At 51.3% G+C, this 26,262-nt stretch overlaps 2 protein-coding genes across 14 annotated transcripts in view; both read left to right on the forward strand.

Moving 5' to 3' along the window:
* LOC147339668 (granulocyte-macrophage colony-stimulating factor receptor subunit alpha-like) overlaps nt 1-26,262 on the forward strand; it is a 41,663-nt gene that overhangs the window by 14,388 nt on the left and 1,013 nt on the right. For 3 of the 12 annotated variants that reach the window (XM_086386032.1, XM_086386027.1, XM_086386026.1), the window contains exons 2-12: nt 4,454-4,555; nt 5,619-5,761; nt 7,055-7,178; nt 8,279-8,405; nt 8,499-8,671; nt 9,070-9,203; nt 9,908-9,937; nt 11,099-11,234; nt 13,409-13,505; nt 19,163-19,244; nt 20,431-20,634. In XM_086386032.1, coding sequence (XP_086242158.1) covers nt 4,513-4,555; nt 5,619-5,761; nt 7,055-7,178; nt 8,279-8,405; nt 8,499-8,671; nt 9,070-9,203; nt 9,908-9,937; nt 11,099-11,234; nt 13,409-13,505; nt 19,163-19,244; nt 20,431-20,526 — 1,185 coding nt within the window. In that variant the 5' untranslated portion in view covers nt 4,454-4,512 and the 3' untranslated portion in view covers nt 20,527-20,634. The other 9 variants (XM_086386035.1, XM_086386030.1, XM_086386029.1 and 6 more) reach the window with 6 other exon arrangements.
* Nucleotides 19,163-26,262, forward strand: part of LOC147339669 (granulocyte-macrophage colony-stimulating factor receptor subunit alpha-like) — a 34,929-nt gene continuing 27,829 nt past the window's right edge. Inside the window, exons 1-2 of one of the 2 annotated variants that reach the window (XM_086386017.1) lie at nt 19,163-19,244; nt 22,089-22,123. In XM_086386017.1, coding sequence (XP_086242143.1) covers nt 22,100-22,123 — 24 coding nt within the window. In that variant the 5' untranslated portion in view covers nt 19,163-19,244; nt 22,089-22,099. Of the gene's footprint in view, nt 19,245-21,091; nt 21,940-22,088; nt 22,124-26,262 lie in introns of those variants that run through there. The other variant, XM_086386012.1, reaches the window with a different exon arrangement.

The following is a 26,262-nucleotide window of genomic DNA, read 5'->3' on the forward strand; positions in this document are numbered from 1 at the left end:
CTCATCCTCTCTTGCCCCCTTCCCCCTCTGCCTTCAATCTTTCCCAGCATCAGGGTCTTTTCCAATGAGTCAGTTCTTCGCATCAGGTGGCCAAAGGATTGGAGCTCCAGCTTCAGCATCAGTCCGTCCAGTGAATAGTCAGGACTGATTTCCTTTAGGACAGACTGGTTGGATCTCCTTGCAGTCCAAGGGACTCTCAAGAGCCTTCTCCAGTGCTACGATACATCACGCCCATTGCAGAGTCTCCTTTGGAGATTTTCTCACAGTCCTTGACCAAGAGCCGGGGTCTCCGACGAACTGATGATTTAAAGCGAGCAACTTTTGGGGATGGGTTTCTGTGTCCCTTTGTGGTATACGAGAGCTCTTTTTTCGGTCAAGGTTACAGCAGTTTCTGGTTTTTGCTCCATCACGATGAGCAGGAAGCCGGCGGGAGTTCAGTGCACAAGTTAGTGGGGAAGTTGGGGTGAAGGGTGTTGATGAGTCGGGTGGGTTGGGGGGCACTTTGCTACCCCCTCTGCGTGTCCACCCCGCACCACCACCCGGAGGCCGGTACGACGGTATGCCCCGTGGAGGAGAAAGCTGGACTCAGGGAGCTTGGTAAGACAGGTGCTGCCCTCATCGAGGAGGTGGGGAGACGGGTCAGGCTGCGGTTCCTCCCCCACCCCGCCCTGCACCCACGGCCTATCCCCCTCGTCTCCCGTTAAGCAAAGCTCAGACCGCAGACATTTCGCAAATTGCAGATGTGAAAATCCAGGCAAGGCACCAAGAGCCGTGGGGGTGTGTGGATTGAGGAAGATCCTCTCGGAGAGGTTCCGGGGTGCCGCGGGCAGGCAAGCACACCCCCTCCCCGTTGCAGGAAGCAGCCTCCCGCACAAGTGGGGATCAGACAGCAGGCCCCCGAGAAAGACAAAGTCTGCGTGGGGCAGGATCTCAGGGGGACGGTCCCTGGAGCAGTGGAACAGGAGATGACAGTCAGATGGGAAAGTTGGAACCGGTCTGGTGGGTTGTTTGGTTTTGGTTCCCCTCTGTGATGGCAAGTGAGGTTCCCTGAGGGGACGAGGTTGAACGTGGGTGGGCAGGAATCTGAGGCTGGGTGCTTGTCCCCAGGTGTGCTGACGGACAGGTGTCCCTGTCCTTAAGGAGGGAGGGTGTTTGTGGTCCTCCATGCTTGGCATCCGGCCAGGAGGACCTGGTGAAAATGCAGACGGTCTGAGTGAGTCTGAGAAGAGAAGGCGGAAGAGGATTAAATGTAGGAGGCCCAGGGGACTCGTTAGCAGAGAAGCTGGGGGTGTCACGGGGTGGGGGGGAGCTTCTCGGGTAGCTCAGCGGTTTAAAACAACAAAAAAAAATCTGCCTGCGAGGCAGAAGGTGCAGGAAACGCCTTAGGTTTGATCCCTGGGTCGGGAAGATGCCCTGGAGGAGGGCATGAAACCCACTCTAGTGTTCTGGCCTGGAGAATCCCACAGACAGAGGAGCCTGGCGGGCTGCAGTCCACGGAGTCACAGAGTCAGATATGACTGAGCGACTAAGCAGGGAGGTGCTGGTGTGGAGTTTGCGCAGGGTCAGCAGAGCACGACCGTCATGAACGGGTCTCTGAGACATGACCCGGGGGGAGTGGGTGTGCGAGGGCAGCTGGGGTGTGGGGACGTGGGGGGTCTTTGCTGGTGGAGACGCGCACAGGAGCCAGGAGTTTCTGCCCTGTGTAGACACCTGTGTTGCCAGAGGGAGATGCGGGCCAAGAATGGGATGCCGTGGAGAACGCGGGCCGGCGGTCTGCGGGTTGGTGGGTCCCACAAGGGGGTCCGAGAGCCTCAGGGGAGGGTGGACGAAGCCCCCTGGGTGGGGACTGGAGCCTGAAGGCACTGAATTGGACTTGCGTCCGAGATGCAAGGTCCTCGGAGTGGAGCTGCTGCTGAGTGGAGGGACGGTGTGTGAGGACCAGAGTGAGGAAGGGAAGATGGAAGGAGACAGGAACGATGCAGGGATGCAGGAAGGGGAGAGAAAGAAGGGAGAGATGGGGGGAAACAGGCGAGGAGGAAAAACAAAAAACCTTGTCATTTGTCACGGCAACCGCCAGGAAAGGAACTCCCCAAGAGACAGAAGCCAGCTTGAGACCGGTAGACTCCATAAACCCAAGGACATGATGGAAAATACGACCGTGCCCAGTAAAATGGAGACAGAGAGGGGGAGCCCTTGGGGAAAAGATACAGAGATCAAAGGATGGGATTCCTGGGAGCACAAAAAGGTGAGGAGGGGGTCTGCAAGAACTCGGCTCGAGACAAATGGAGATTTGCACTGTAGACGAATGGAAAGGCACATTACAAGTGAGAGCAATACTGGAAAGGAATCAGCACGACCCAAAGCAGCCGGGTATGATTCCTGGTGGCCCCGTGGACCGGAGCCCCGCCAGACTCCTCTGTCCATGAGAGGGATTCTCCAGGCAGGAACGCTGGGGCGGGTTGCCGCGCCCTCCTACAGAGGGATCTTTTCGGCCCAGGAATCGAAACCGAGTCTTCTGTGTTGGCAGGCGGGCTGTTCACCACCTGAGCCACCAGCAAAGCACAGCCTAAAACCACTGCTGGGGAAACAGTGGGCACATCCACAGCTGCCACCCCAAACCCAGCTGGGCGATGAGGTGTTTTCCAGAGTGTGGCTTTGTGGGGGATAGAGGACAGTACCTTGGTAGTTTTTTTTTTTTTTTTTAAGTTTAATTTTTAAATTTTTATATTTTTGCCCAAGATGTGTGGCATGTGAGATCTTAGTTCCCCAACCAGCGACGGAACCCGAGCCCGCTGCGTGGGAAGCTCGCCGTCTTAACCCCTGGACTACGAGGGAAGTCCCTAAATTTTTTTGTTTAATGTTAGTTGAGTTTATTTGCTTAGGGCGTGTGTAGGTTTGTAGAAACATGAGGTTCGGAAAGTGTTGGGAATTCCTGCATACCCACTTCCTCCTACACTTAGTTCCCCAATGATGGACACCAAGCATCAGTCTGGACCGTCTCTTACAATTGATGGAGCAAGTTTGACGCAATATTCTTGACTCAAAGTCATAATTTGCATTAGGGGTCACTCTTGCTGTTGTCCAGTAGTTTGGCCACCAGATGGGAAGACCTGACTCATTGGAAAAGACTGATGCTGGGAAAGATTGAGGGCAGGAGGAGAAGGGGACGATAGAGGGTGAGATGGTTGGATGGCAGCACCGACTCGATGGACATGAGTTTGAGTAAACTCTGGGAGTTGGTGATGGACAGGGAGGCCTGGCGTGCTGCAGTCCATGGGGTCGCAAAGAGTCAGACACGACTGACCGACTGAGCTGAATTGGGCTTGCTGCTGGGTCTTCTATGGGTTTGGACAAATGTGTGATGGCAGGTATCCATCATTAGAGCAGAATGTTTCCACTGCCCTAAAATCTCCTGTCCTCCACCCACCTGTTCATCCCTCCTGTTCTCACAACCCCTGACAAGCACTGATGCTTTCTCTCTCTCCATTGCTGTTGTTCAGTCGCTCAGTCGTGTCCGACTCTTTGGGACCCCATGGACTGCAGCACGCCAGGCCTGCCTGTCCATCACCAACTCCCGGAGTTTACCCAGACCCATGTCCATTGAGTCGGTGATGCCATCCAACCATCGCATCCTCTGTCGTCCCCTTCTCCTCCCGCCTTCAATCTTTCCCAGCATCAGGGTCTTTTCCAATGAGTCAGTTCTTCCCATCAGGTGGCCAAAGTATTGGAGCTTCAGCTTCAGTCCTTCCAATAAATATTCAGGATTGATTTCCTTCAGGATGGACTGGTTGGATCTCCTTGCAGTGCAACGGACTCTAAAGAGTCTTCTCTAGCACCACAGTTTGAAAGCATCATCAATCCTTTTGCACTCCAGTATAATTTTACCTTTTCCAGAAAGTGATAGAACTGGAATCATGCACTCCGTGTGCATGCTAAGTCGCTCAGTCATGTCCGACTCTTTGGGACCCCGAGGGCTGTAGCCTGCCAGACTCCTCCGTCCATGGGATTCTCCGGGCAAGAATACTGGAGTGGGTGGCCATTCCCTCCTCCAGGGGATCTTCCCAACCCAGGGATCAAACCAGAATCTCTTAAGTCTCCTGTGTTGGCAGGCAGATTCTTTACCAGTAGCGCCACCTGGGAAGCCCATGCACTTTGAACTCTTTTTCAAATTGTCTTTTTAGTTAATTAATTTATTTTTTAGCTGTACCGTGTACCATGGGGGATCTTAGTACACCGACCAGGGGTCGAAACTGTGGCCCCCTGTGTTGGGAGGACAGAGTCTTAACCACTATAAGCAAGTGACCCAAGCTGCTGGCCAGGTCAGCATGCCGATGCTGACCATCACCCTGGAGAGAGTCCTGTGTTGTTGGGTTTTTTCCCCCATCTCCCTGGGGAAACATCACTGGTGTCCACATCAAGACTCCCACGCAGGCTGGTTTTTCTCACCCCGCAGCGCTTCTGCGTCGTCTGGGCAGCCCTGGAAGTCTCCTGGCGACGGTGGTCCTCCTCTCTATGGTGCTTGACTCCGCGTGGCTCCTCACCCAGGAGCAGCAGGGTGAGTATGTGAATGTGCCTGACCTCTTTCTGCTTCCCCCCATTCCCCTGACCCCAGCTTCTGGGGTGCATGCCTATCACTTCAGTTCAGTTGCTCAGTCACATCCGACTCTTTGCGACCCCGTGGACTGCAGCACGCCAGGCCTGCCTGTCCATCACCAACTCCTAGAGCTTGCTCAGACTCATGTCCATCGAGTCGGTGATGCCATCCAACCATTTCATCCTCTGTCGTCCCCTTCTCCTCACACCTTCAGTCTTTCCCACATCAGGGTCCTTTCCAATGAGTCTATTCTGTGCATCAGGTGGCCAAAGGATTGGAGCTTCAGCTTCAGCATCAGTCCTTCCAATGAATGTTCAGGACTGATCTCCTTTAGAATGGACTGGTTGGCTCTCCTTGCAGTTCAAGGGACTCTCAAGAATCTTCTGCAACACCTCCATTCAAAAACATCAGTTCTTTGGCACTCAGCTTTCTTTATACTCCAGCTCTCACATCCATACATGACTCCTGGAAAAACCGTAGCTTTAACTAGACAGACCTTTGTTGGCGAGCCTATCGGCATAGCCACGCCTGATGGTGCCTGACTCTCTGCCTGTGACGAGATGGGATTAACTAGCCTCTGCTCCTTGCTCGGTTGATCTTCATTTATTTTCACCGTAGACATCTCCACTGGGCCCGCCCTGGTGGCTCAGTGGTAAAGAATCCACCTGCAGTGCAGGAGACATGGGTTCCATCCTTGGGTCAGGAAGGAGGGCATGGCAACCCACTCCAGTCTTCTTGCCTGGAGAATCCCACGGACAGAGGAGCCTGGCGGGCTACAGTCCAGAGGGTCACAAAGACTCAGACGTGGCTTAGTGACTGTATAACAACAGAGGCATCTCCGCTTGGAGAAAGGGGCTGGAGGGAGAGATGGGACAGAGGGTAGGGGACACAGAGGATTTGACAGGGGTGGTTGGCAGTGATCCCCAACGCCGATCTTTGCTTGCAAGACCTGAGGCGAATTGCTTGAGTGGGCATGGAGTTGGGAAAAGGGGCGTTTCTTGATTCCTGAGGTCACATCTTGCAGATCTTCCAACCGTGAAGCCAAACGCCAGTCTAAATGTGAAGTTTGACCCACAGACAACGAAGCTGACTTGGGACTGCAAGGAAAACGCTAGCTCTGGGGAATGTGTGCTGATTCACAAGGAGAAGGGGCCGATTAAGAAAAAGGTAAGGTGGTTTGGGCACGCGTTTGAGCAAACTCTGGGAGATGGTGCAGGACAAGGGAAGCCCGGCGTGGCTGCAGTCCACGGGGTCACAAAGAGTCGGGCGTGACTGAGCCACTGAGCAGCAACGACGAAGTAGATTGCACAGGCCCCGTTGCGATCCTTTGTCGAGCTCTCATCAAGCATGAGACAAAAACACAAGAGTGACCTGGGGATACGTCTAGGAAGTCATGGTGCGTGGTGCACCGGGGAAGTGACCCTCCTCTCCGGGATGTGTTCAGTAGGCTGACTCCCTGGGGGGGCCACGTTCTTTTCGCTCAGTTGGCTCAGGTGCTAGACTTGATCCTGAGCAAGAAAGAAACATTCGCTCCGCCTGTTACATGGAGCCAAACTAAACCGACTGACTTGGATACAGTGTAACCATGACACTGCTGAGACAATGATGCCTGTGGCATAAGACAAGAAAAGTCAGTCCCATAGAAGAGGGTGTGGGGACTTCCCTGCTGGCTCAGACTTTGAGCTTCTGGCAGACGGGGGTTGTGGGTTCAGTCCCTGTCCCACGGGCTGCATGGCGTGGCCAAAAACACAAGGTTGGGGGGAGTGTGAGGTTCCAAAAAATGGAAAGCGATGAGGGTGTAAAGAACAGTCCAAGCTGCATCCCTTGGGAGTTTATGAGACCTAGAGGCTCCCAGACTTCAACTGGGAATCATGTAACCAGACTGTACATTTTCACAAGATCCCCGGTGAGCTCTAGGCGGGTTCGGAGGGAGGTTCAAGAGGCAGGGGACATATGTATACTTCCAGCCGATTCACATTGTTGCAGCAGAAACTAACAGACCATTGTAAAGCAATTATGTGCACATCCCTTGAGTCAAGTCTGACTCTCTGCAATCCTATGGACTGCAGCCCACCAGGCTCCTCTGTCCATGGGGTTCTCCAGGCAAGAATACTGAAGTGGGTTGCCATGCCCTCCTGCAGAGGATCTTTCTGACCCAGGGATGAAACCCATGTCTCTGGCGTCATGTGCATTGCAGGTAAATTCTTTACCCACTGAGCCACCTGGGAAGCCCAAAGCAATTATACTCCAATTAAAAAAATATATATACTTCATTCTTAAAAAGGTGAGCTCTGAACACTGACTTTCTGAACCTTGCTAGCGACCTCTTCTCAAAGAAGGTTACCTGGGTGAGATTTCACATAGGGAGGTGGATGTCGTGACCAGTGTAGGAGCAAACGGCATGAGGATGAGAGGAAAGAAGACACGTTCTTAACCCACGGGCCGGTTGCGTCTCTTCAGGTCAAAGACAGTGAGTGTCAGTGCACGTTTCAGGACTGTTCTCTCCACGGGGGAGTCACGCTTACCGTTGAAGTACATGTCAACCAGAAACGGCTTTCAGAAATGCTGGTCTACACTAACCCAGGTAGGGAACACACGGGCGGTGACCCTTCTGCTCCCCACGAGCGTCTCGACACACAGGAATTGTGTAGATGTGAGGATTTGTTGGCTTTGTTTCGTCACTTGGGTGCTTTTGTCTTTGGCCGTTCCTTTGCGGCTTGTGGAATCGGACTTCCCTGACCGGGGAGGGAATGCGGGCCCACAGCAGTGAAAGTGTGGAGCCCTAACCAGTGGCCCGCCAGGGAGTTCCCACATTTGCTGTTTCAGTCTTTGCACGCCTTCCGAAACGATGACCACAGTCGAGCTGTTCACGTCTCTGTTCTGCTGCGTGTGTTTTTTTTTTGTGGTGAGAACCCTTCAGGGATCTTCTCTCTTCAGTTCAGTTCATTCACTTAGTCATGTCCGACTCTTTGCGACCCCATGGACTGCAGCACGCCAAGCTTCCCTGTTCATCACCAACTCCCGGAGCTTGCTCAAACTCATGTCCATCGACTCAGTGATGCCATCCAGCCATCTCATCCTCTGCTGTCCCCTTCTCCTCCCGCCTTCGATCTTTCCCAGCATCAGGGTCTTTTCCAATGAGTCGGCTCTTTGCATCAGGTGGCCAAAGGGTTGGAGTTTCAGCTTCAGCATCAGTCCTTCCAGTGAATATTTAGGACAGATTTCCTTTAGGATGGACTGGTTGGCTCTCCTTGCAGTCCAAGGGACTCTCAAGAGTCTTTTCCAACACCGCAGTTCATAAAGCATCAATTCTTTAGCGCTCAGCTTTCTTTATAGTCCAGCTCTCACATGCATACATGACTACTGGGAAAACCATAGCTTTGACTAGACGGACCTTTGTCGCCAAACTAATGTCTCTGCATTTTAATATGCTGTCTAGGTTGGTCATAGCTTTTCTTCCAAGGAGCAAGTGTCTTTTAATTTCATTTCTTTTCTCTTAGGGAATTTCAAGTGGACAATACAGTATTGTCAACTGTATCCGCCACGGTGTATGTTAGATCCCTGGAATGTATTCTTCTATTTTTTGGGAAGAGTCTGAGAAGGACTGATATTGATTCTTCTTTGAACCACGAAGCCATCGGGTCCATCCCTCTTTAAACATCGTTTTTTTCCATACCTTCCCAGGTAGGGAGGGCACGGCTGCCCAAAACTTCTCCTGTGTTATCTACGACGCGGATTTCATGAACTGCAGCTGGGCCAAGGGCCGAGCGGCTCCCGACGACGTCCAGTACTTTCTGTACATCCGATCAAAGTAAGTGTTGACCTCACGTAGACAACCCTGACGAATGCTGCGAAGAAGTGAAAACTGCCCTGACGGTTCTCTGAACGTTTGGGGATCCGACAGGAAAAGAATCGAGAGGGAATGTCCTCGTTACCTGAAGGACTCGGGGACCCACGTGGGATGTCACCTCCAAGACCTCTCGGGATTAACGTCGTACAATTACTTCCTGGTTAACGGTACCAGCCAAGAAACCGGAATCCAGTTCTTCGACTCGGTTTTGCTGTTAAAGGAAATAGGTGAGAACGACCATCCGGAATTTAAAACCACTGCTTAGATAGATGTGACAGAATTTGTGTGGGCATTTGCATTGAGATCCCCGGAGATGCTGTAACACGTGAGCACATACTGGGAGACTTAAAACAGTGGAAATGTATTCTCCCAGCGTTTTGGAGGCCGCAAATCTTGGTCCCTTTCGGAGCATCTGAAAGAACCCGCACTCCCACGTCTGTCTGTCTGCTCCTGCTGACAGCCAGCAGCCCTTGGCTTATAGATGAATGATTCCAATCTCTGAAGCTGCTCTCTCCCTGGAGAACTCGGGAGCTCCTGTTTCTGTCGGGATGGCAGAAAGGGGTCTCCCGTCCGTGGAGTAGCGGAGGCATCCCGCATCACAGGTGTCTCCGGGGTCTCGTTACAGAGCAGTACAACCCACCTGACAACATCACCGTCCAGTGCAACGAGTCCCACTGCCTCATCAGGTGGGAAAAGCCCAGGACCCGACAGCAATGGCCCAACAGGGAGTTCCAGTACCAGCTGGACATCCAGAGACAGGTAAGTGGACTCGGCTCCGAGCAGGGCAGTGAGGCTCGGGGAGCCTGGCAGCCAGCCCCGCATGGAGACTGGACGACCTGGGGCACGAGAGTGGGGCGTGGAACGGGCGGGCATCCGGGGGATGCAGGGCCTAGCAGAGCAGAACGGGTGGGCGTCGGGGACAGTCCATGCTGTGCGCCAAGGCCCCTGGACCCGGAGCAGACACGGACACGCCCTCTCCTCACGTCCCCTGGACCAAGTGTAGACACAAAGACACCCTCTCCTCACGTCCCCTGGACCAAGTGTAGACACGAAGAGACCTCTCCTCACATCCCCCTGAACCCAGTGTAGACATGAAGACACCCTCTCCTCAGGTCCCCCTGGACACAGTGTAGACACCAAAGACCCTCTCCTCACGTCTCCTGGACCCGGCGCAGACACGGACGCACCCTCTCCTCCAAGCCCATGTGCATTCTTAATAGGACCCACCGACTGCTGCGTTTCTGGACAGAGCCATGAACCAGCGGCACTCTCTGTCGTGTGCATAGGTTTCCTCCTCCATGTGGAGCCAACTCCAGCTTAGGAGGAATGTAAGGAGCTCAGCTGTTTGTTGGGCACTGACTGTTTTGTCTTGACTTCATGGAAAGGGGAGATGGGATGAGATCTATTAAAAATTTCAAAATGGAGAAAAGTAAATACTCTCTTTTCGTTTTTTTTTTTTCTAGCGCGATACCAGCAGCGGTAGAAGTCAACTGGTGAGTGCCAACCCTGACCCTAAATATCACCCTCGTAGTTCAATCCTACATGTGTGTGGGCATGCCCAGTCGCTTCAGTCATGTCCGACTCTTTGTGACCCCGTGGACTGTAGCCCACCAGGCTCCTCTGTCCCTGGGATTCTCCAGGCAAGAACACTGGAGGTGGTTGCCCTGCCCTCCTCCAGGGGAATCTTCCCAACCTGGGCATCGAACTTGTAACTGCCTGTGTCTCCCGCACTGCAGGTGGATTCTTTATTCACACAGCCACCAGGGAAGCTCCAGTTTAATCATACAATATCCATCAGTGGACACACACCAATTGGAATTGTTCCAGCAGTGGCCAGTATGGAGATGAGATAAAAGTCAGATGATGGGGTTTCCATAGAGCAGTGGTCTCCAACGGTTTTGGTACCAAGGACCAGTGTGTGGGAGACAAATTTTGCAGGGACAGAGAGGGATGGTTTAAGATGATTTAATAAGAAGAAGATGGTTTAAGGGTGATTTAAGAGTGTTGCATTTATTGTCTACTTTATTTCTATTGTTACATCAGCTGTACCTCAGGTCATCAGGCCTTAGGTCCCAGAGGTTGAGGACCCCTGCCTTCGCATATCATCTAGGCAGTGATACACCCCTAGTTACCACTGGGGTGGGGTCTCCCTCTTCTGTCCATGTCGCTCCAGGAAATACTTGAAGTGTCACAGAGATGATTGCGTCCCTCAAAACTGCTCTCGAGGATGATCATCAAAGTACTTTTTGTTGATTTTTTCCAAGCTTCACCACCACTGTGACCTCGGTATCGTCCTCTATCCGATGAGGAACTTGAACTTGGTCCTCTGCACATCCTTCGCGGGGCCATGATCCATCTATGGGTCTGTCCACATCCTCTGCAGTTCCTGAACCTTTGCTGCATCTGTACTGAACGGTCCCGGAAGCCCCAGGAGTAGTCACTCAGAAAATGCAGGACAATCACCCATTCGCTTTATTTATCTAAGCATCTCTCTGGAGTACTCAGGACGCAAATTACAACATTCATGCCCAGGTTGGGAGGGTGTGGGCTTAAATTTTTCACTTCGGTTGGGCAGACACACAGACACACACACACACCCACCCACTCTTTTTCTCAACACAGGGGACAGCTCTAACTTTCTGCTTTCTCCAAAGATTGTAGTATTTGGTGATTCCGGGAATAGATACAACTTTCCGAAACCGGGATCCAAAGCGAAACATACTGTGAAGATCAGGACAGCGGACGCCCGGAAAGCCCACTGGGGAGCCTGGAGCCAGCCCGTTGAGTTCGGTAGGTGTCCCGAGACCATCCCCGGACAGGTCCTGGCATTCCGAGGCCTTCTCTGAGCCATTCTGGGAAGAGTTCCCGTCCACAAGCCCCTGGTGACATTGTTCCCCTGGTGTCAGCAACGCCTGGTGAGTGAATGTGAGTTACCCAGGCGTGTCCGACTCTCGGCGACCCCGTGGACTGTAGCCCACCAGGCTCCTCTGTCCATGGGGTTCCCCAGGCAAGAATGCTGGAGTGGGTTGCCATGCCCACCTTCAGGGGATCTTCCCGACCTAGGGATGGAACCCGGGTCTTCTGCATTGCAGGCAGATTCTTTACTGTCTGAGCCACCAGGGAAAGATTAATTTAAACTATGGGCGAGGAAAAAAAAAAAAAGTTGACTTTTCCCAGAATATGACTTTTCCTAGAATACAGTTCTAAACAGACTTGGCTCACCTCCACACGGCCTTTTGTTTTGTTTTGTTTCGCCTGCCATCCGGAACATGCAGTTTTGACAGTTGACGTATCGCTTAAAAGATAACTGCTGTGTTGAACAGGTCACATTTTATCTGTGTATACTGAGAAATGTTGCAACCGTCCCATCGGGGTATAATCACTCTGATAGACTGAGAGTCTCTCGTTGTATTTTTGACTATTCACAGATGAAAAATGTGCCCTTGATAGGAAAAAATAATTTTGCAGAAGGAAATGACAACCCACTCCAGTATTCTTGCCTGTGAAATCCCATGGACAGAGGAACCTGGCGGGCTACAGTCCACGGGGTCGCAAAGAGTCGGACGCGACTGAGCGACTAAAACAGACAAAGGAAAACAGTTTATTGTAAAGAGCACTTATTCTAAATGACTCGTGAAATTAAAGCTTAAGGATGGATGGGAGGGGGCTTCTCCGGTGCTCCAGCAGTTAAGATCTGCCTGCCATTGCAGGGGACGTGTAACTGATCCCTGGTCGTGGAGCTAAGACTTCACATGCCTTTAGGTGGAAAGCCCAAAGCATAAAACAGAGGCCATAGGGAATTCCCTGGCGGTCCAGTGGCCAAGAGGCTTCGCTCCCAATGTTCAATCCCTGGAACTAGATCCCTCGTGCCGCAGCTAAGCCCCAGCTATAGTCAAATAAAGGAATAAACATTAAAAAAATTACTATTGTAATAAATTCCCCAAATGGGAGGGAATGAAGTTTACAACTGTTTGCCTGGTACTCTTCATCCTATTCAGCTATTGATCCTTTTTTCTGTCCATTTTTAAGTCGAATGGTCTTTAGGTTGCTATGTTCTGAGAGTGCTCTAGGGGTTTTGAACGTGGTCTTGGGCTCATCTCTCATCTTTTGCTCAGTCGCTCAGTTGTATCCGACTCTTTGCAACCGCATGGACCGCAGCACGCCAGGCCTCCCTGTCCATCCCTGTCTGCTGGAGTTTGCTTAAACTCATGTCCATTGAGTCGGTGATACCATCCCACCATCTCATCCTCTGTCGTCCCCTTCTCCTCCCGCCTTCAATAGCATTAGGGTCTTTTCCAATGAGTCAGCTCTTTTCATCAGGAGGCCAAAGTATTGCAGTTTCAACTTCAGCATCAGTCCTTCCAATGAATGTTCAGGACTGACTTCCTTTAGGATGGACTGGTTGGATCTCCTTGCAGTCCGAGGGGCTCTCAAGAGTATTCTCCAGCCTCACAGTTTGAAAGAATCAATTCTTCGGCACTCAGCCTTCTTTATGGTCCAACTCTCAGATCCGTACATGACTTCTGGAAAAAACCGTAGCTTTGACTAGACGGACCTTTGTCGGCAAAGTGCAGTCTATTGTCTCACAAACATTTTCTGTGAAAGCTCCGGGTTAGGGTACTCTGGTAGATTTCCCTTCTTATGAGGCTTCTCTGGTGGCTCAGATGGTAAAGAATCCACCTCCAATTCAGGAGACACAGATTTGGTCCCTGCTTGGGGAAGATCCTCTGAAGGAGGAAACGGCAACCACTCCAGTATTCTTGCCTGGAGAATCCCTTGGACAGAGGAGCCTGGCGGGCTACAGTCCGTGGGCTCCCAAAGGGTGAGACGTGGCAGAGGGACTAATGCTTTCAGTGTCACTGGCCGTGTTTCCTCGTCCGTGAGCCGTGAGCTGGCTGCGTGACGACAGCTGCTGCCCTTCCCCTTCGGGGTCCCTGGCATGTCCCCCCGCTCTGTCTTCCCAGGCTCCGAAGAAACGGAGTCCAGCCTGGTGCACATCTACGTTCTGCTGGTCCTGGGGACTCTCGTCTGTGGCCTGACCCTCGGCTGCCTTTTCAAAAGGTAACCCCGGGGAGTCCCGGGTCGGCTAACCCCCGTGGTCAGTGGAGGGGCCAGGGCTTGTTCTAAAGTCACCCCACCCCGATCGGCTTACAAAGATGAGAAGGCAGCCTGCAAACACCCCAGGCGGTCCAAGCCGCCGTGTAGATTTTCCATAACAAAATTTGTCTGGGGAAAACAGTGTTGACTTAAAAAAAAATTGCACAATGTGAATGTCGCGAGTTTATGTTTTATTTGGGGCAAAATTAGGACCACGGGCTTCCCTGGGGCTCAGATGGTAAAGAATCCATCTGCAGTGTGGGAGACCTGGGTTCGACCCCTGAATTGGGAAGATCCCCTGGAGGAGAGCACGGCAACCCACTCCAGTATTCTTGCCTGAAGAGTCACATGCACAGAGCAGCCTGGAGGGCTACAGGTCACGGGGTCGCAGAGAGTCTGCCGAGACTGAGCGACTGAATAAACAACGGAACGAATGAAGGATCGCAGCCCAGGACACAGCGCCTCGGATAGCTCTGAGGAGCTGCTGCAAAGAGGCAGGGAAGGCAGGTTGGGGTATATGTGATTTCGCTGAAGGGGGAGTTCACGCAATCAAGCATATATATATTTTTTTGCAGAAGGTCTCTGCTAGTCACAGGGAGCAGACATGACCATGAAGCGTTTCAGTGCTTGTCTAGCTATGAGGAGATGCAAAAGTTGCGCTCATAAACTGGGTTCCTGAGAATATCTATTTGAAGACCTTTCCTGCCAGTTTTTTTTTTTTCCTCCAGAGCACAGAGTGTCTCATGTCTGCTCTCCACCCTGAACTTCTTTCAGGAGATGACTGCAGGTCAGCAGCTGCAGAAGCAGCTGGTTTAATCTTTGTAGAGGTAGATGAAGTTTTCAAAGAGTGAGTCGCTCAGTCGTGCCCGACTGTTTCCAACCCCGTGGACCGTAGCCCGCCAGGCTCCTCCGTCCGTGGGATTCTCCAGGCAGGAATCCTGGAGTGGGTTGCCATGCCCTCCTCCAGGGAATCTTCCCGAACCAAGGGTCAAACCCAGCTGTCCTGTACTGCAGGCAGATTCTTCAGCGTGTGAGTCATTAGGAAAGCCCCCTTACAGCTCAGCTGTGCTCCAAGTCCCGCCTTCCGTGTTTTTCGGAGCATCTGAAATCCTTGGAATGTCCCTCCTCGACAGACTTCTGTTGTCCCACAGTGTGTTACTCAGCCCCGGCTCCCAGGCGTCTCCCCACACACACAGGGACCCCTGCCAGAGTCTTTCCTGTCATGTAAGCTCAGCAATCACGCAGGCTCTCTCAAGATGCCCCAGAAGGAAGCCCAGCACATGCAGAATAAAGCTTGCGAGCTCTGCAAAGCCATGGGGAGATTTGGCTCACGGGGAGACCCTCCTGCAGGGCTTGTGGGTCCCATGGGCGTCCACCTGAGGCGTCTTTGTCACCAGGCACCCCCCGCCCCCGCCCTGGTTGGGTGGCCTGTGTCTCCCCGGAGACAAGGGAGACCCCGAGTGCCTGCTGCAAGAAGCTGCAAGGCATCCCGGTTTTGGGGACACGAGGAAGACTGTGGACAGCCTGACCACAGACGGTGGGGACAGGAACACATGTCGTGCTTTAACACCGAAGACTCATCTTAATCAAAACCTATGTGACTTCCTGTGGTTGCTGGAACCAGTGACCACAACAAGCTGGGGGGCTTAAAACCACAGACATCCATCCTGCCCCAGTCCCAGGGACCAGACGTCTGAGGTCAGGGTGTCCCAGGGCTGAGTTCCCTTCAGAGGCTCCAAGGGAGGGTCCTCTTGGCCTCTTCCAGCTTCTGCGGGCTCCAGGCGTCTGTCCCTGGGCTGGTGGCTGCCTCCCTCCCGTCTCCACCTCCATCTCCATGTGGCTTCTCCTCTGTGTCCGTGTCTCTCCTCTTCTGTGTCTTATAAGGACCCTGTCCCTGGGTTTAGGGCCACCCCCATCCAGGAGGACCTCATCTCAGACCCTTCACTCCACCACAACTACAGAGACCCTATTTCAAAACAAGCTCCCTTTCCCAGGCTTCAGGACCCAAGTGGATCTTTGGGGCCAACGTTCAGCTCAGCACAGCATCTGATGAGGTCACACGGTTGCCCCCTTGTCGTGAGAACGAAAATAAGTGCCCGTGTGTTCATTCAGCACCACTGGGACGCTGGGGCACCGTGGCATAGCCCTTAAAATACGTGCCATCCACAGCAAACTGGTCAGTCTGGAACCGTGGTCTTCAAGGCTGGATATCTCTCCTGGCCTTTTAACACCAGAGACTGTGGATTCCTCCAAGCTGCTCAAGACTGGGCACATACCACCACTGCTGTCTATGCACCCAAGACAGTGAATGTTCAGTTCAGTCGCTCAGTCGTGTCTGACTCTTTGCGACCCCATGGACTGCAGCACGCCAGGCTTCCCTGTCCATCACCAATTCCTGGAGTTTACTCAAACTCGTGCATCGTGTCGGTGATGCCATCCAACCATCTCATCCTCTGTCGTTCACTTCTCCTCCCTTTCTCAATACTCTGGTTTTTCTTCAAAGACAGTGAATGAAGGTTCTGGAAAGACCTTCCTAGGCATTTCTTAAGTACATCCGCACAGTCTATTATATTCTCCGGAGTGTAAGATTGGAGGCCGTCCGTCTGTGATTTTTTTTAAGATTTTTTTTTTTTTGGTGGATCATTATTTTTTTTTTAAAATGTCTCTCCTTTTCTTTTTTTTTTTTTTTTCGGACTTTGAAGTTTTTATTTTGTAAATTGAAAAAAGTAGGGAAAACCACTAGGCCATTCAGGTATGACCTAAATCAAATTCCTTACGATTATACAGTGGAAATGAGAAATAGATTTAAGGGACTAGATCTGATAGATAGAATGCCTGATGAACTATGGATGGAGGTTTGTGACATTGTACAGGAGACAGGGATCAAGACCATCACCATGGTAAAGAAACGCAAAAAAGCAAAATGGCTGTCTGGGGAGGCCTTACAAATAGCTGTGAAAAGAAGAGAAGTGAAGAGCAAAGGAGAAAAGGAAAGATATAAGCATCTGAATGCAGAGTTCCAAAGAATAGCAAGAAGAGATAAGAAAGCCTTCCTCAGAGATCAGTGCAAAGAAATAGAGGAAAACAACAGAATGGGAAAGACGAGGGATCTCTTCAAGAAAACTAAAGATACCAAGGGAACATTTTATGCAAAGATGGGCTCGATAAAGGACAGAAATGGTAGGGACCTAACAGAAGCAGAAGATATTAAGAAGAGGTGGCAAGAATACACAGAACAACTGTACAAAAAAGATCTTCACGACCCAGATAATCACGATGGTGTGATCACTGACCTAGAGCCAGACATCCTGGAATGTGAAGTCAAGTGGGCCTTAGAAAGCATCACTATGAACAAAGCTAGTGGAGGTGATGGAATTCCAGTTGAGCTATTTCAAATCCTGAAAGATGATGCTGTGAAAGTGCTGCACTCGATACGCCAGCAAATTTGGAAAACTCAGTAGTGGCCACAGGACTGGAAAAGGTCAGTTTTCATTCCAATCCCAAAGAAGGCAATGCCAAAGAATGCTCAAACTACTGCACAATTGCACTCATCTCACACGCTAGTAAAGTAATGCTCCAAATTCTCCAAGCCAGGCTTCAGCAATATGTGAACCGTGAACTTCCTGATGTTCAAGCTGGTTTTAGAAAAGCCAGAGGAACCAGAGATCAAATTGCCAACATCCGCTGGATCATGGTAAAAGCAAGAGAGTTCCAGAAAAACATCTATTTCTGCTTTATTGACTATGTCAAAGCCTTTGACTGTGTGGATCACAATAAACTGTGGCAAATTCTTCAAGAGATGGGAATACCAGACCACCTGACCTGCGTCCTGAGAAACATGTATGCAGGTCAGGAAGCAACAGTTAGAACTGGACATGGAACAACAGACTGATTCCAAATAGGAAAAGGAGTATGTCAAGGCTGTATATTTTCACCCTGCTTATTTAACTCATATGCAGATTACATCATGAGAAACTCTGGACTGGAAGAAACACAAGCTGGAATCAAGATTGCCAGGAGAAATATCAATAACCTCAGATATGCAGATGACACCACCCTTATGGCAGAAAGTGAAGAGGAACTCAAAAGCCTCTTGATGAAAGTGAAAGAGGAGAGTGAAAAAGTTGGCTTAAAGCTCAACATTCAGAAAACAAAGATCATGGCATTTGGTCCCATCACTTCATGGGAAATAGATGGGGAAACAGTGGAAACCATGTCAGACTTTATTTTTTGGGGCTCCAAAATCACTGCAGATGGTGATTGCAGCCATGAAATTAAAAGACGCTTACTCCTTGGAAGGAAAAGCAGAGACGTTACTTTGCCAACAAAAGTCCATCTAGTCAAGGCTATGGTTTTTCCAGTGGTCATGTATGGATATGAGAGTTGGACTATAAAGAAAGCTGAGCACCGAAGAATTGATGCTTTTGAACTGTGGTGTTGGAGAAGACTCTTGAGAGTTCCTTGGACTGCAAGGAGATCCAACCAGTCCATTCTAAAGGAGATCAGTCCTGGGTGTTCATTGGAAGGACTGATGCTAAAGCTGAAACTCCAGTACTTTGGCTACCTCATACGAAGAGTTAACTCATTGGAAAAGACCGTGATGCTGGGAGGGATTGGGGGCAGGAGGAGAAGGGGACGACAGAGGATGAGATGGCTGGATGGCATCACCAACTCAATGGACATGAGTTTTGGTGAACTCCAGGAGTTGGTGATGGACACGGAGGCCTGGCGTGCTGCAGTTCATGGGGTCGCAGAGAGTCGGACACGACTGAGCGACTGAACTGAACTGAACTGATAGCCCATAAAGAATGTTGTGATAGTTTTGGGTGGACAGCAAAGGGACTCAGCCATACATACATACACGTGTATCCATTCTCCCCCAAACTCCCTTCCGATCCAGGCTACCATGTGACATTGAGCAGAGTTCCCTGTGCTGTCCAGCAGGTCCTTGTTGGTTCTCCACGTTAAACACAGCAGTGTGTCCACGCCCATCCCAGACTCCCTGACTATCCCTTCTCCCCATCTTCCCACTTCCTTGTAACGATAAGTTGGTTTTCCAAGTCTGTGAATCTCTTTCTGTTCTGTAAGTAAGTTTGCATCATTTCTTTTTAGATTCCACATGTAAGGGAAGCCACAGGATATTTCTCCTCTGTCTGACTGACTTCACTCAGTACGACAATCTCTAGGTACATCCATGTTGCTGCGGATGGCATTGCTTCATTCTTTTTAACGGTTGCGTGATATTCCATTGTGTATATGTACCACGATGTCGATCATTTTTAAAGTTTTTACTGAATTGGTTACAACAGTGCTTCCTTTTATGGTGTTTTTTTGTTTTTTTTTTTTTTGTCTGCGAGGCATGTGGGATAGTCGCTTCCTGACCAGGGATCGAACTGGCACCCCAGGGCCCGAACTCACACCCCCTGCCTTGGAAGGTGACGTCTTACCTCCTGGACCTCCAGGGGAAGTCTCGCCTTCTATGATTCTTAAAGGAAAGTGTTCTGAAGACGTGAATCCAGAGGGCGTGTTTGCACTTAACATGAGGGTGCCTCTCCTCTGGGAGCCAGGACAAAAATGTGGGCCTGTCCGTCTTCTCTTCATCTCGTTTTTTATCTCCCCAGATTCCTCAAGAGCCACAGGTTATTCCCTCCGGTTCCACAGATCAAAGATAAATTGAATGATAACCATCAAGTCGACCACGAGGTATGTCCGGGATGAGTGAGGGGGCAGCCAGGATGGACAGGTGGGGAACGGTGAGCCCAGAAGCTCGTCTGTGCTCACCCAAAGCTGAGGTCCACAGGAGGAGGCTGGAATCCCGTGTCCTGCTCGCTGGCTTTCTCCGGGGCGGAGTGGGGAGGGGGTTGGGGGTTTTGTCTGCAAGCTGTGTCCGGGGAAATTAGCCAGGTCGTGGAGAAGGAGGAGGAGAGAAGGGGAAGATAGGGATGGCAGAGAGACACAGAGACAGACTGAACGGGGTCCAGCCAGATCTCTAGCACACAGGATGAAAAACGATAAGGAACAGGAGACGAGAGACAGACTGAACGGGGTCCAGCCAGATCTCTAGCACACAGGATGAAAAACAATAAGGAACAGGAGATGAGAGACAGACTGAACCAGGTCCAGCCAGATCTCCAGGGGGGCAGCACACAGGATGAAAAAGGACACGGGACGAGACAAACACCCCCGCCCCCGATATGTAGGGCTTCCATGGTGGCTCAGATAGTGAAGAACCTTCCCGCAATGTGGGACACCCTGGTTCGGTCCCTGGGTTGGGAAGATCCCCTGGAGAAGGGGAATGGCAACCCACTCCAGTATTCTTGGGCTTCCCTTGTGGCTCAGATGGTAAAATAAAATTTAAAAAAAATCCGCATGCTATGAGGGAGACCTGGGTTCGATTCCCTGGGTCGGGAAGATCCCCTGGAGGAGGGAATGGCAACCCACTTCGGTATTCTTGCCTGGAGAATCCTCATGGGTAGAGGACAGCCTGGTGGGTTATATACTCCATGGGCTCACGAACAGCTGGACACAGCTGAGCGAATAACAGTTTCACTTTCAAATGTGGGAAGCCCTCCCCTGCACATGTGTTCACCTGTCGAGCCCGTCTTCCCGAGGCAGGGACTGTGTCCTCGTCTTCCACGTTCTGCCGTCATGCCCTGGTGGGTTCCCCGGGGAGGTCTAGGGTCCCGCGACACTCTCCTTCCAAGCTCTGAGCTCCGTGCGGTCCCAGTGAGTGTGGTACGCGAGTCTCAGATGTCCCTCCCCTGGCTCATCCGCCGCCGCCGAGCTCCCACCCGGAGACCAGGCTCCCGTTTCTGTCTAAACCCTCCACCTCCGTGGCTCCTCCGGGGGCTCCTGGGGAGTTGACATCCCTGCCTTTCTCCCCCATCAGATGCTATGGGAGAAGTTTACACACGAAACGGGAAAAAGTGACAAGGAAGAGGTCTTAACCGTGGAGACAGTCTCAGAAGCCCCAGCGAAACTGTGACTTCCAGGCATCTCCATACCCGGGACTTTCTAGAAGCTGTTGACTTTTTTTTTTAACATTTCTTAAATGTTTTATTTACGGTTTTCGAATGAAGCTTTTTTAAATTGTTGTGAGTGTTTGTGTAGCTTTCTATCTTTTTGTTCTTTTAACGAGGCTTCCCAGGGAGTCAGTGGTAAAGCAGGCGCCTGCGAATCTAAGAGACTCGGGTTCAATTCCTTGGTCGGAAAGAACCCCTGGAGAAGGAAATGTCAGCTCACTCCAGTATTCTTGCCTGGAGAATCCCATGGACACAGGATCCTGGGATCCTTATGGGGCCATGAAGAGCCGAACATGAATGAGCAACTAAAAAACAATTTTTTTTACTCTAAAAGATAATGTCATGTTTCTCAAAGGTGCTTTTGTAGCTGGAGAGATGTTTGCATGCCTTTCAAATCTGAACAACTTAATGCACCTCTCAGCGCCTCCTGGAACCCCATCCCTTCATCACACACAGGTGTCCAGACTGCCAGCGGCTGCTGGGGCGGGAACGCCATCTCCCCTGTCTCTGCTTCTGCTGGCGGACAGAATTCATCCTCCTGTTTTGGTTTCTTTTTTTTTTTTTTTTCTGTATCAGCTACAGTTTAGAAAGAAATGAGTTTCCAGAGGCTACTGTCACGGGACCTCCATGATGGACTTGGCGTGGCAGGAATCTATCCGTTAACAGTTCGTACGGTCTCCTGTGTAATTCTTTTAACAGTATCTGTGATGACCTGACCCCCGGGCGGGCGATCCATGACCCAGTCTCCATCTCTGGATCCTGGCATTCATCACCGCTGTTAACTTAACTTCCTTGTGTCAGAAGGCAACCTGTTTGTGGGTTCCAGGATCTAGGATATCATTGGGGATGTTATTCTGTCCACCACACGGGGAGGGGATGCAGACATCCTTGGGCACATTTTTCTGTCCACCACACGGGGTCCCAAAGAGGGGAGCTTCTCTGAGCGGCTGTGATGGCTGAGCCGGGAGCCATCCCCAGACCTGCAGATTCAAACGTCACCCTCTGGGCGTGGAGGCCCCTTTTTCCCCCGACCCTCCCACCCCCTCATAACATGTGCTGTGCATCTCTCCCATTCCCCTGGAATCCTCCACCAAAACCAGCTGAGTCGTATACTATTTGCACAATCCGGCAAAGCCTTTTTTTTTTTTTTTTTTTTTTTAACTCTGGTCTTTTTGTGAGCTTTGTCAGCCATTTTAGCCAATTACCAAGCCCCACGGAGGGGGTCTTGGGAAGCCTGACTTATAAGCTGGTTGGTCAGAAGTCTGGGCTGCCTGGGACCCCCCTTCCCAGGAGGGGTCTGAAGAGACTGGGATCAGAAGCCTTGAGGAGCCGATTTTTCATGCTGGAAAGTGACCTGGAAGCTGACACACAGCCAGGTGAAAACCCACCGGGGCTAGAAATGATCTGGACACAACAGCTGTGCCATTTTAACACGTGGATGTTCCAGAACTCAGGAAACATGAGCTATTTGCGTCTGTTGGTCTGCTTCTGTTTGTACACAAGTTCTTGTATTTTATTTTTTTAGATTCCAAAAGGATGGTTGCCAATGGAGAAAGGAAGGTAGGGTTCGTGGAGGGGATGGGCGGGGTAATTTAGATGTTTGGGGTTAAAAGTGTGAAGTGTAAATTGATTAACGGATATAAGGTGTTAGATGTAAAATAGATAGGCAACAGAGATTTATGGTATACCTCAGGGAATCAGATAATCGTATTCGATATCATGTCAGACGCTATAATGAAAAGGGGTCTGAAAAAATGTATGTCTCCAAAAGGGAATCAGTTTGCTGAAATGAACACGGTGTTGTAAGCCAGCCATGTGCTCAGTCGCTCAGTCGTGTCCGAGTCTCTGCGACCCCATGGGCCGTAGCCCGCCAGCCTCCTCTGTCCATGGGACTCTCCAGGCAAGAATACTGGAGTGGGCTGCCATGCCCTCCACCAGGGGATCTTCCCAAGCATCAGACCTCTGTCTCCTGCCTTGGCAGGCGGATTCTTTACCACTGAGCTACCAGGGAAACTATACTTTAAAATTTAAAAGAAATGTAACGTAAAGTCACTCTAGAGGCTTCCCAGGTGACTCCCTGGCCAAGAATGTGCCTGCCAATGCAGGACACATGGGTTCGATCCCTGGGTCAGAAAGATCCCCTGGAGGAGGAAATGGCTGCCCACTCTGGTATTCTTGCCTGGAGAATCCCATGGACAGAGGAGCCTGGGGGGCTACAGTCCGTGGGGTCTCAGAGAGTCAGACACAAGTGAAGGACTGAATGACAGCAAGAAGGTTATTCTAGTAAGAAAAAGAAAACAGTTCTTCAACCGGACGCCCTTGGCACGGAGGATCTGATGCCCCCACCCCCCTCCCCATCCTGTCCCCCCAGAAGGCCTCCTCCCAGGCTCCTGCTTGGCACTGAGGCTGCCAGCCCAGCTGTTCCGTCTCTGCCGCCCAGGAGGCAGCTGTATACCCTCCCAGACCTGTGGTTTGCACCACAACGTCCCTGCAGGAACCAGCGACCGTGGAGTTGAGAGTCTCGGGAACTGGTGTCTGCAGTGGTGTCCGGGAGGATGAGGAAGCTGGCGCAGCTGGGCTGGTGGGGTCGGTCCTGGCGACCCCAGCCACCGCCTGGGTCCTCTCCGTGCGGGAGGGCTCAGAGCAAGCATGTGCTTCCTGGGGGCCCCTCTCGGGGAGGCTCTGCAGCCGGCTGAGTTGTGTCCTTAAATAGACAGCTGATGCGCTCATTTAGGATCGAGTTACCTGGCATGGATGCATGGAGCAGGGTCCGTTTCTGCATCATGGGATCCTTGGGGGCTGGGGGGGAGTGGGCGCTGGGAGGGGAGTGTGTGTGCATTAGTCACTCAGTCGCGTCAGACTCTCTGCGACCCCATGGACTGTGGCCCACCAGGCTCCTCTGTCCATGGGATTCTCCAGGCAGGAACGCTGCAGTGGGTTGCTGTTCCAGTATTCTTGTCTGGGAAATGTCATGGACGGAGGAGCCTGGTGGGCTGTTACAGTCCAGGAGAGGGAGGGAGGCAGAGAATAGTTCCCACCCCGAAGGAGCCACCTCCCAGGGAAGAAGCTGAGAACACGTCACGTGGAGGAGGAGGAAGTGGATTGCGTGTGAGTGACATTGGTCTTTGAATTTGAAGTTCCCTCCAACTTGGAGCTTCTTCCTTGTTATTCAGTTGCTGAGTCGTGTTTGACTCTTCTCGAGCCCATGGATCACAGCACGCCAGGCCTCCCTGTCCATCACCAACTCCCGGAATTTACTCAAACTCATGTCCATAGAGTCGGTGATGCCATCCAGCCATCTCATCTTCTGTCGTCCCCTTCTCTTCAATCTTTCCCAGCAAAAGGGTCTTTTCAAATGAGTCAGCTCTTCGCATCAGGTGGCCAAAGTATTGGAGTTTCAGCTTCAGCATCAGTCCTAGCAATGAATATTCAGGACTGATCTCCCGCCTGCAGACCACTGAAGGCTCAGCCACACCCTTGCTGGTGGGTCAGCTCCACTCACAGTGGCAGTCAGAGTTTGCCAGAGAAATAAGACGAACAGGATGGAGATTTGTGATAGATGGGTGGACAGATGGGATAGACAGAGAGATTGGTAGGGAGACGGATAGAGAGAGATGGTAGAGAGAGAGAGATGATAGATAGACAGACAGGTAGGTAGAGACGGTAGATAAGTAGGTAGACAGATAGGCAAATAGAGATGATAAATATATAGGTAGAAAGTGAAAGTGAAGTCACTCAGTCGTGTCTGACTCTGCTACCCCGTGGACTGTAGCCTATCAGGCTCCTCCGTCCGTGGGATTTTCCAGGCAAGAGTGCTGGAGTGGATTGCCGTTTCCTTAGATGATAAATAGGTAGACAGATAGGTAGGTAGAGATGATAGATAGGCAAATAGTTAATAGAGATGATAGATAAATAAGTAGGCAAATAGACGTGATAGGCACAAGGTAGATATAGATGATGGATACAGATGGTAGATGGACAGATAGACAAACAGGTACACAGACAGATAATCGGGAGGTAGACCCAGATGATAGATGGACCAATGGGGAGACAGATAGATGGACAGGTAGACAGAGACGATAGACGGGTAAGTAGACGGTAGGTAGGTAGATGGTAGATATAGATGGCAATGGCACCCCACTCCAGTACTCTTGCCTGGAAAATCCCATGGACGGAGGAGCCTGGTGGGCTGCAGTCCATGGGGTTGCCAAGAGTCGGACACGACTGAGCGACTTCACTTTCACTTTTCACTTTCATGCATTGGAGAAGGAAATGGCCACCCACTCCAGTGTTCTTGCCTAGAGAATCCCAGGGACAGGGAGGCCTGGCGGGCTGCCGTCTATGGGGTCGCACGGAGTCAGACACGACTGAAGTGACTTAGCATTAGCATATAGATGTATATAGGGAGAGAGAGAGTCTTATACAGCTGGCCCTCCACACCCACAAGTGCAGAACCCAGGGCCGTGGAGGGCCAACTGTATATACACGGAGATAGATATACAGATATCTATCTATATATAGAAGGAGATACAGCTACACCTATCTATCTGGAGAAAGGTAGACACATGTGGTGATAGATATGCATAAGGATGGAGAGACACTGATTTCAAGGAATTGGCTTGTGTGATTGTGGGGCTGGTGACTCTGAAGTCCGCAGGTCAGGGGTCCAGGCTGGACACCCAGGAGTTGACACTACGGTCTGGAGACAGAATTTCATCTTCCCTGGGAAACCCTCAGTGTCGGCTTTTAAGAGTTTAGCTGGAATTCTCCAGTAGTCCCGTGGTTATGACTCACTGCTTCGAAACGTGCAAGGGGCGACGTTTCGATCCCCGGTCAGGGAACTAAGATCCCAAATGCTGTGCAGTGCGGCCAAATTAAAAAAAAAAAAAAAAAAAGGTCTCTTCACCTGATTAGACGAGGCCCACCACCACATGGAGCTTCTTCTCTGTGCTTCAAACCCCCCATTTAAAAAAACCCTTCACCTGATTAGATGAGGCCCACCACTACATGGAGTGTTTTCTTTGCTCCTGATTAGACAAGGCCCATCACCCCTGGAGCCTCTTCTCTTTGCTTCAAGCCAGCTGCCTGTGAACTTGAGTCACACGTACAAAATCTGTTCCCAGCCACCCCCTGGGGGAAGTGTGTGAATGAATGGGGCTGTCACCTGGACAGATGGACGCATGAACGGACCACCCCAGGAATATGTACGGCACATCCCACTGATAGCAGTGTCTCCCTATCCACGTGTCCACGGGAACAGATGCACCTCTTGCCTGCTGCAGGATGTTCATAGTAGGGGGCTCACGGAAAAATAGGGGAGGTGGAGGAGAGGTCTACGGGCACTCTGTGCCTCCGGCTAGGTGTATCTGAAAATCCAAAAATGTGAAAAAATAAAACGCATTAGTAATAATCCACCTGCCAATGCAGGAGACACAGGAGAGGGAAGATCACCCAGAGGAGCGCATGGCAACCCACTCCCGTGTTCTTACGTAGAGAATCCCGGGGACAGAGGAGCCCGGCGGGCTGCAGTCCACGGGGCGGCGGCGCGTCAGACACGGCTGAGCGAATGCGCACACGGCGGTCATAGGATATCATTACTGAAGCCAGGAGGGAGAAAACAAACAGCCGATATCTACAAAGCGTTATCAGGGTCTTCTGCAGCAAAAGCCGCAGAGTTCTGCAGCAGAGTCGGTCTTTTA

The sequence above is a fragment of the Bos grunniens genome, chromosome X (assembly GCF_055505025.1).
Source record: "Bos grunniens cultivar Pamir isolate PY7600 chromosome X, Bosgru_T2T1.0, whole genome shotgun sequence".
NCBI classification, from domain to species: Eukaryota; Metazoa; Chordata; class Mammalia; order Artiodactyla; family Bovidae; genus Bos; species Bos grunniens.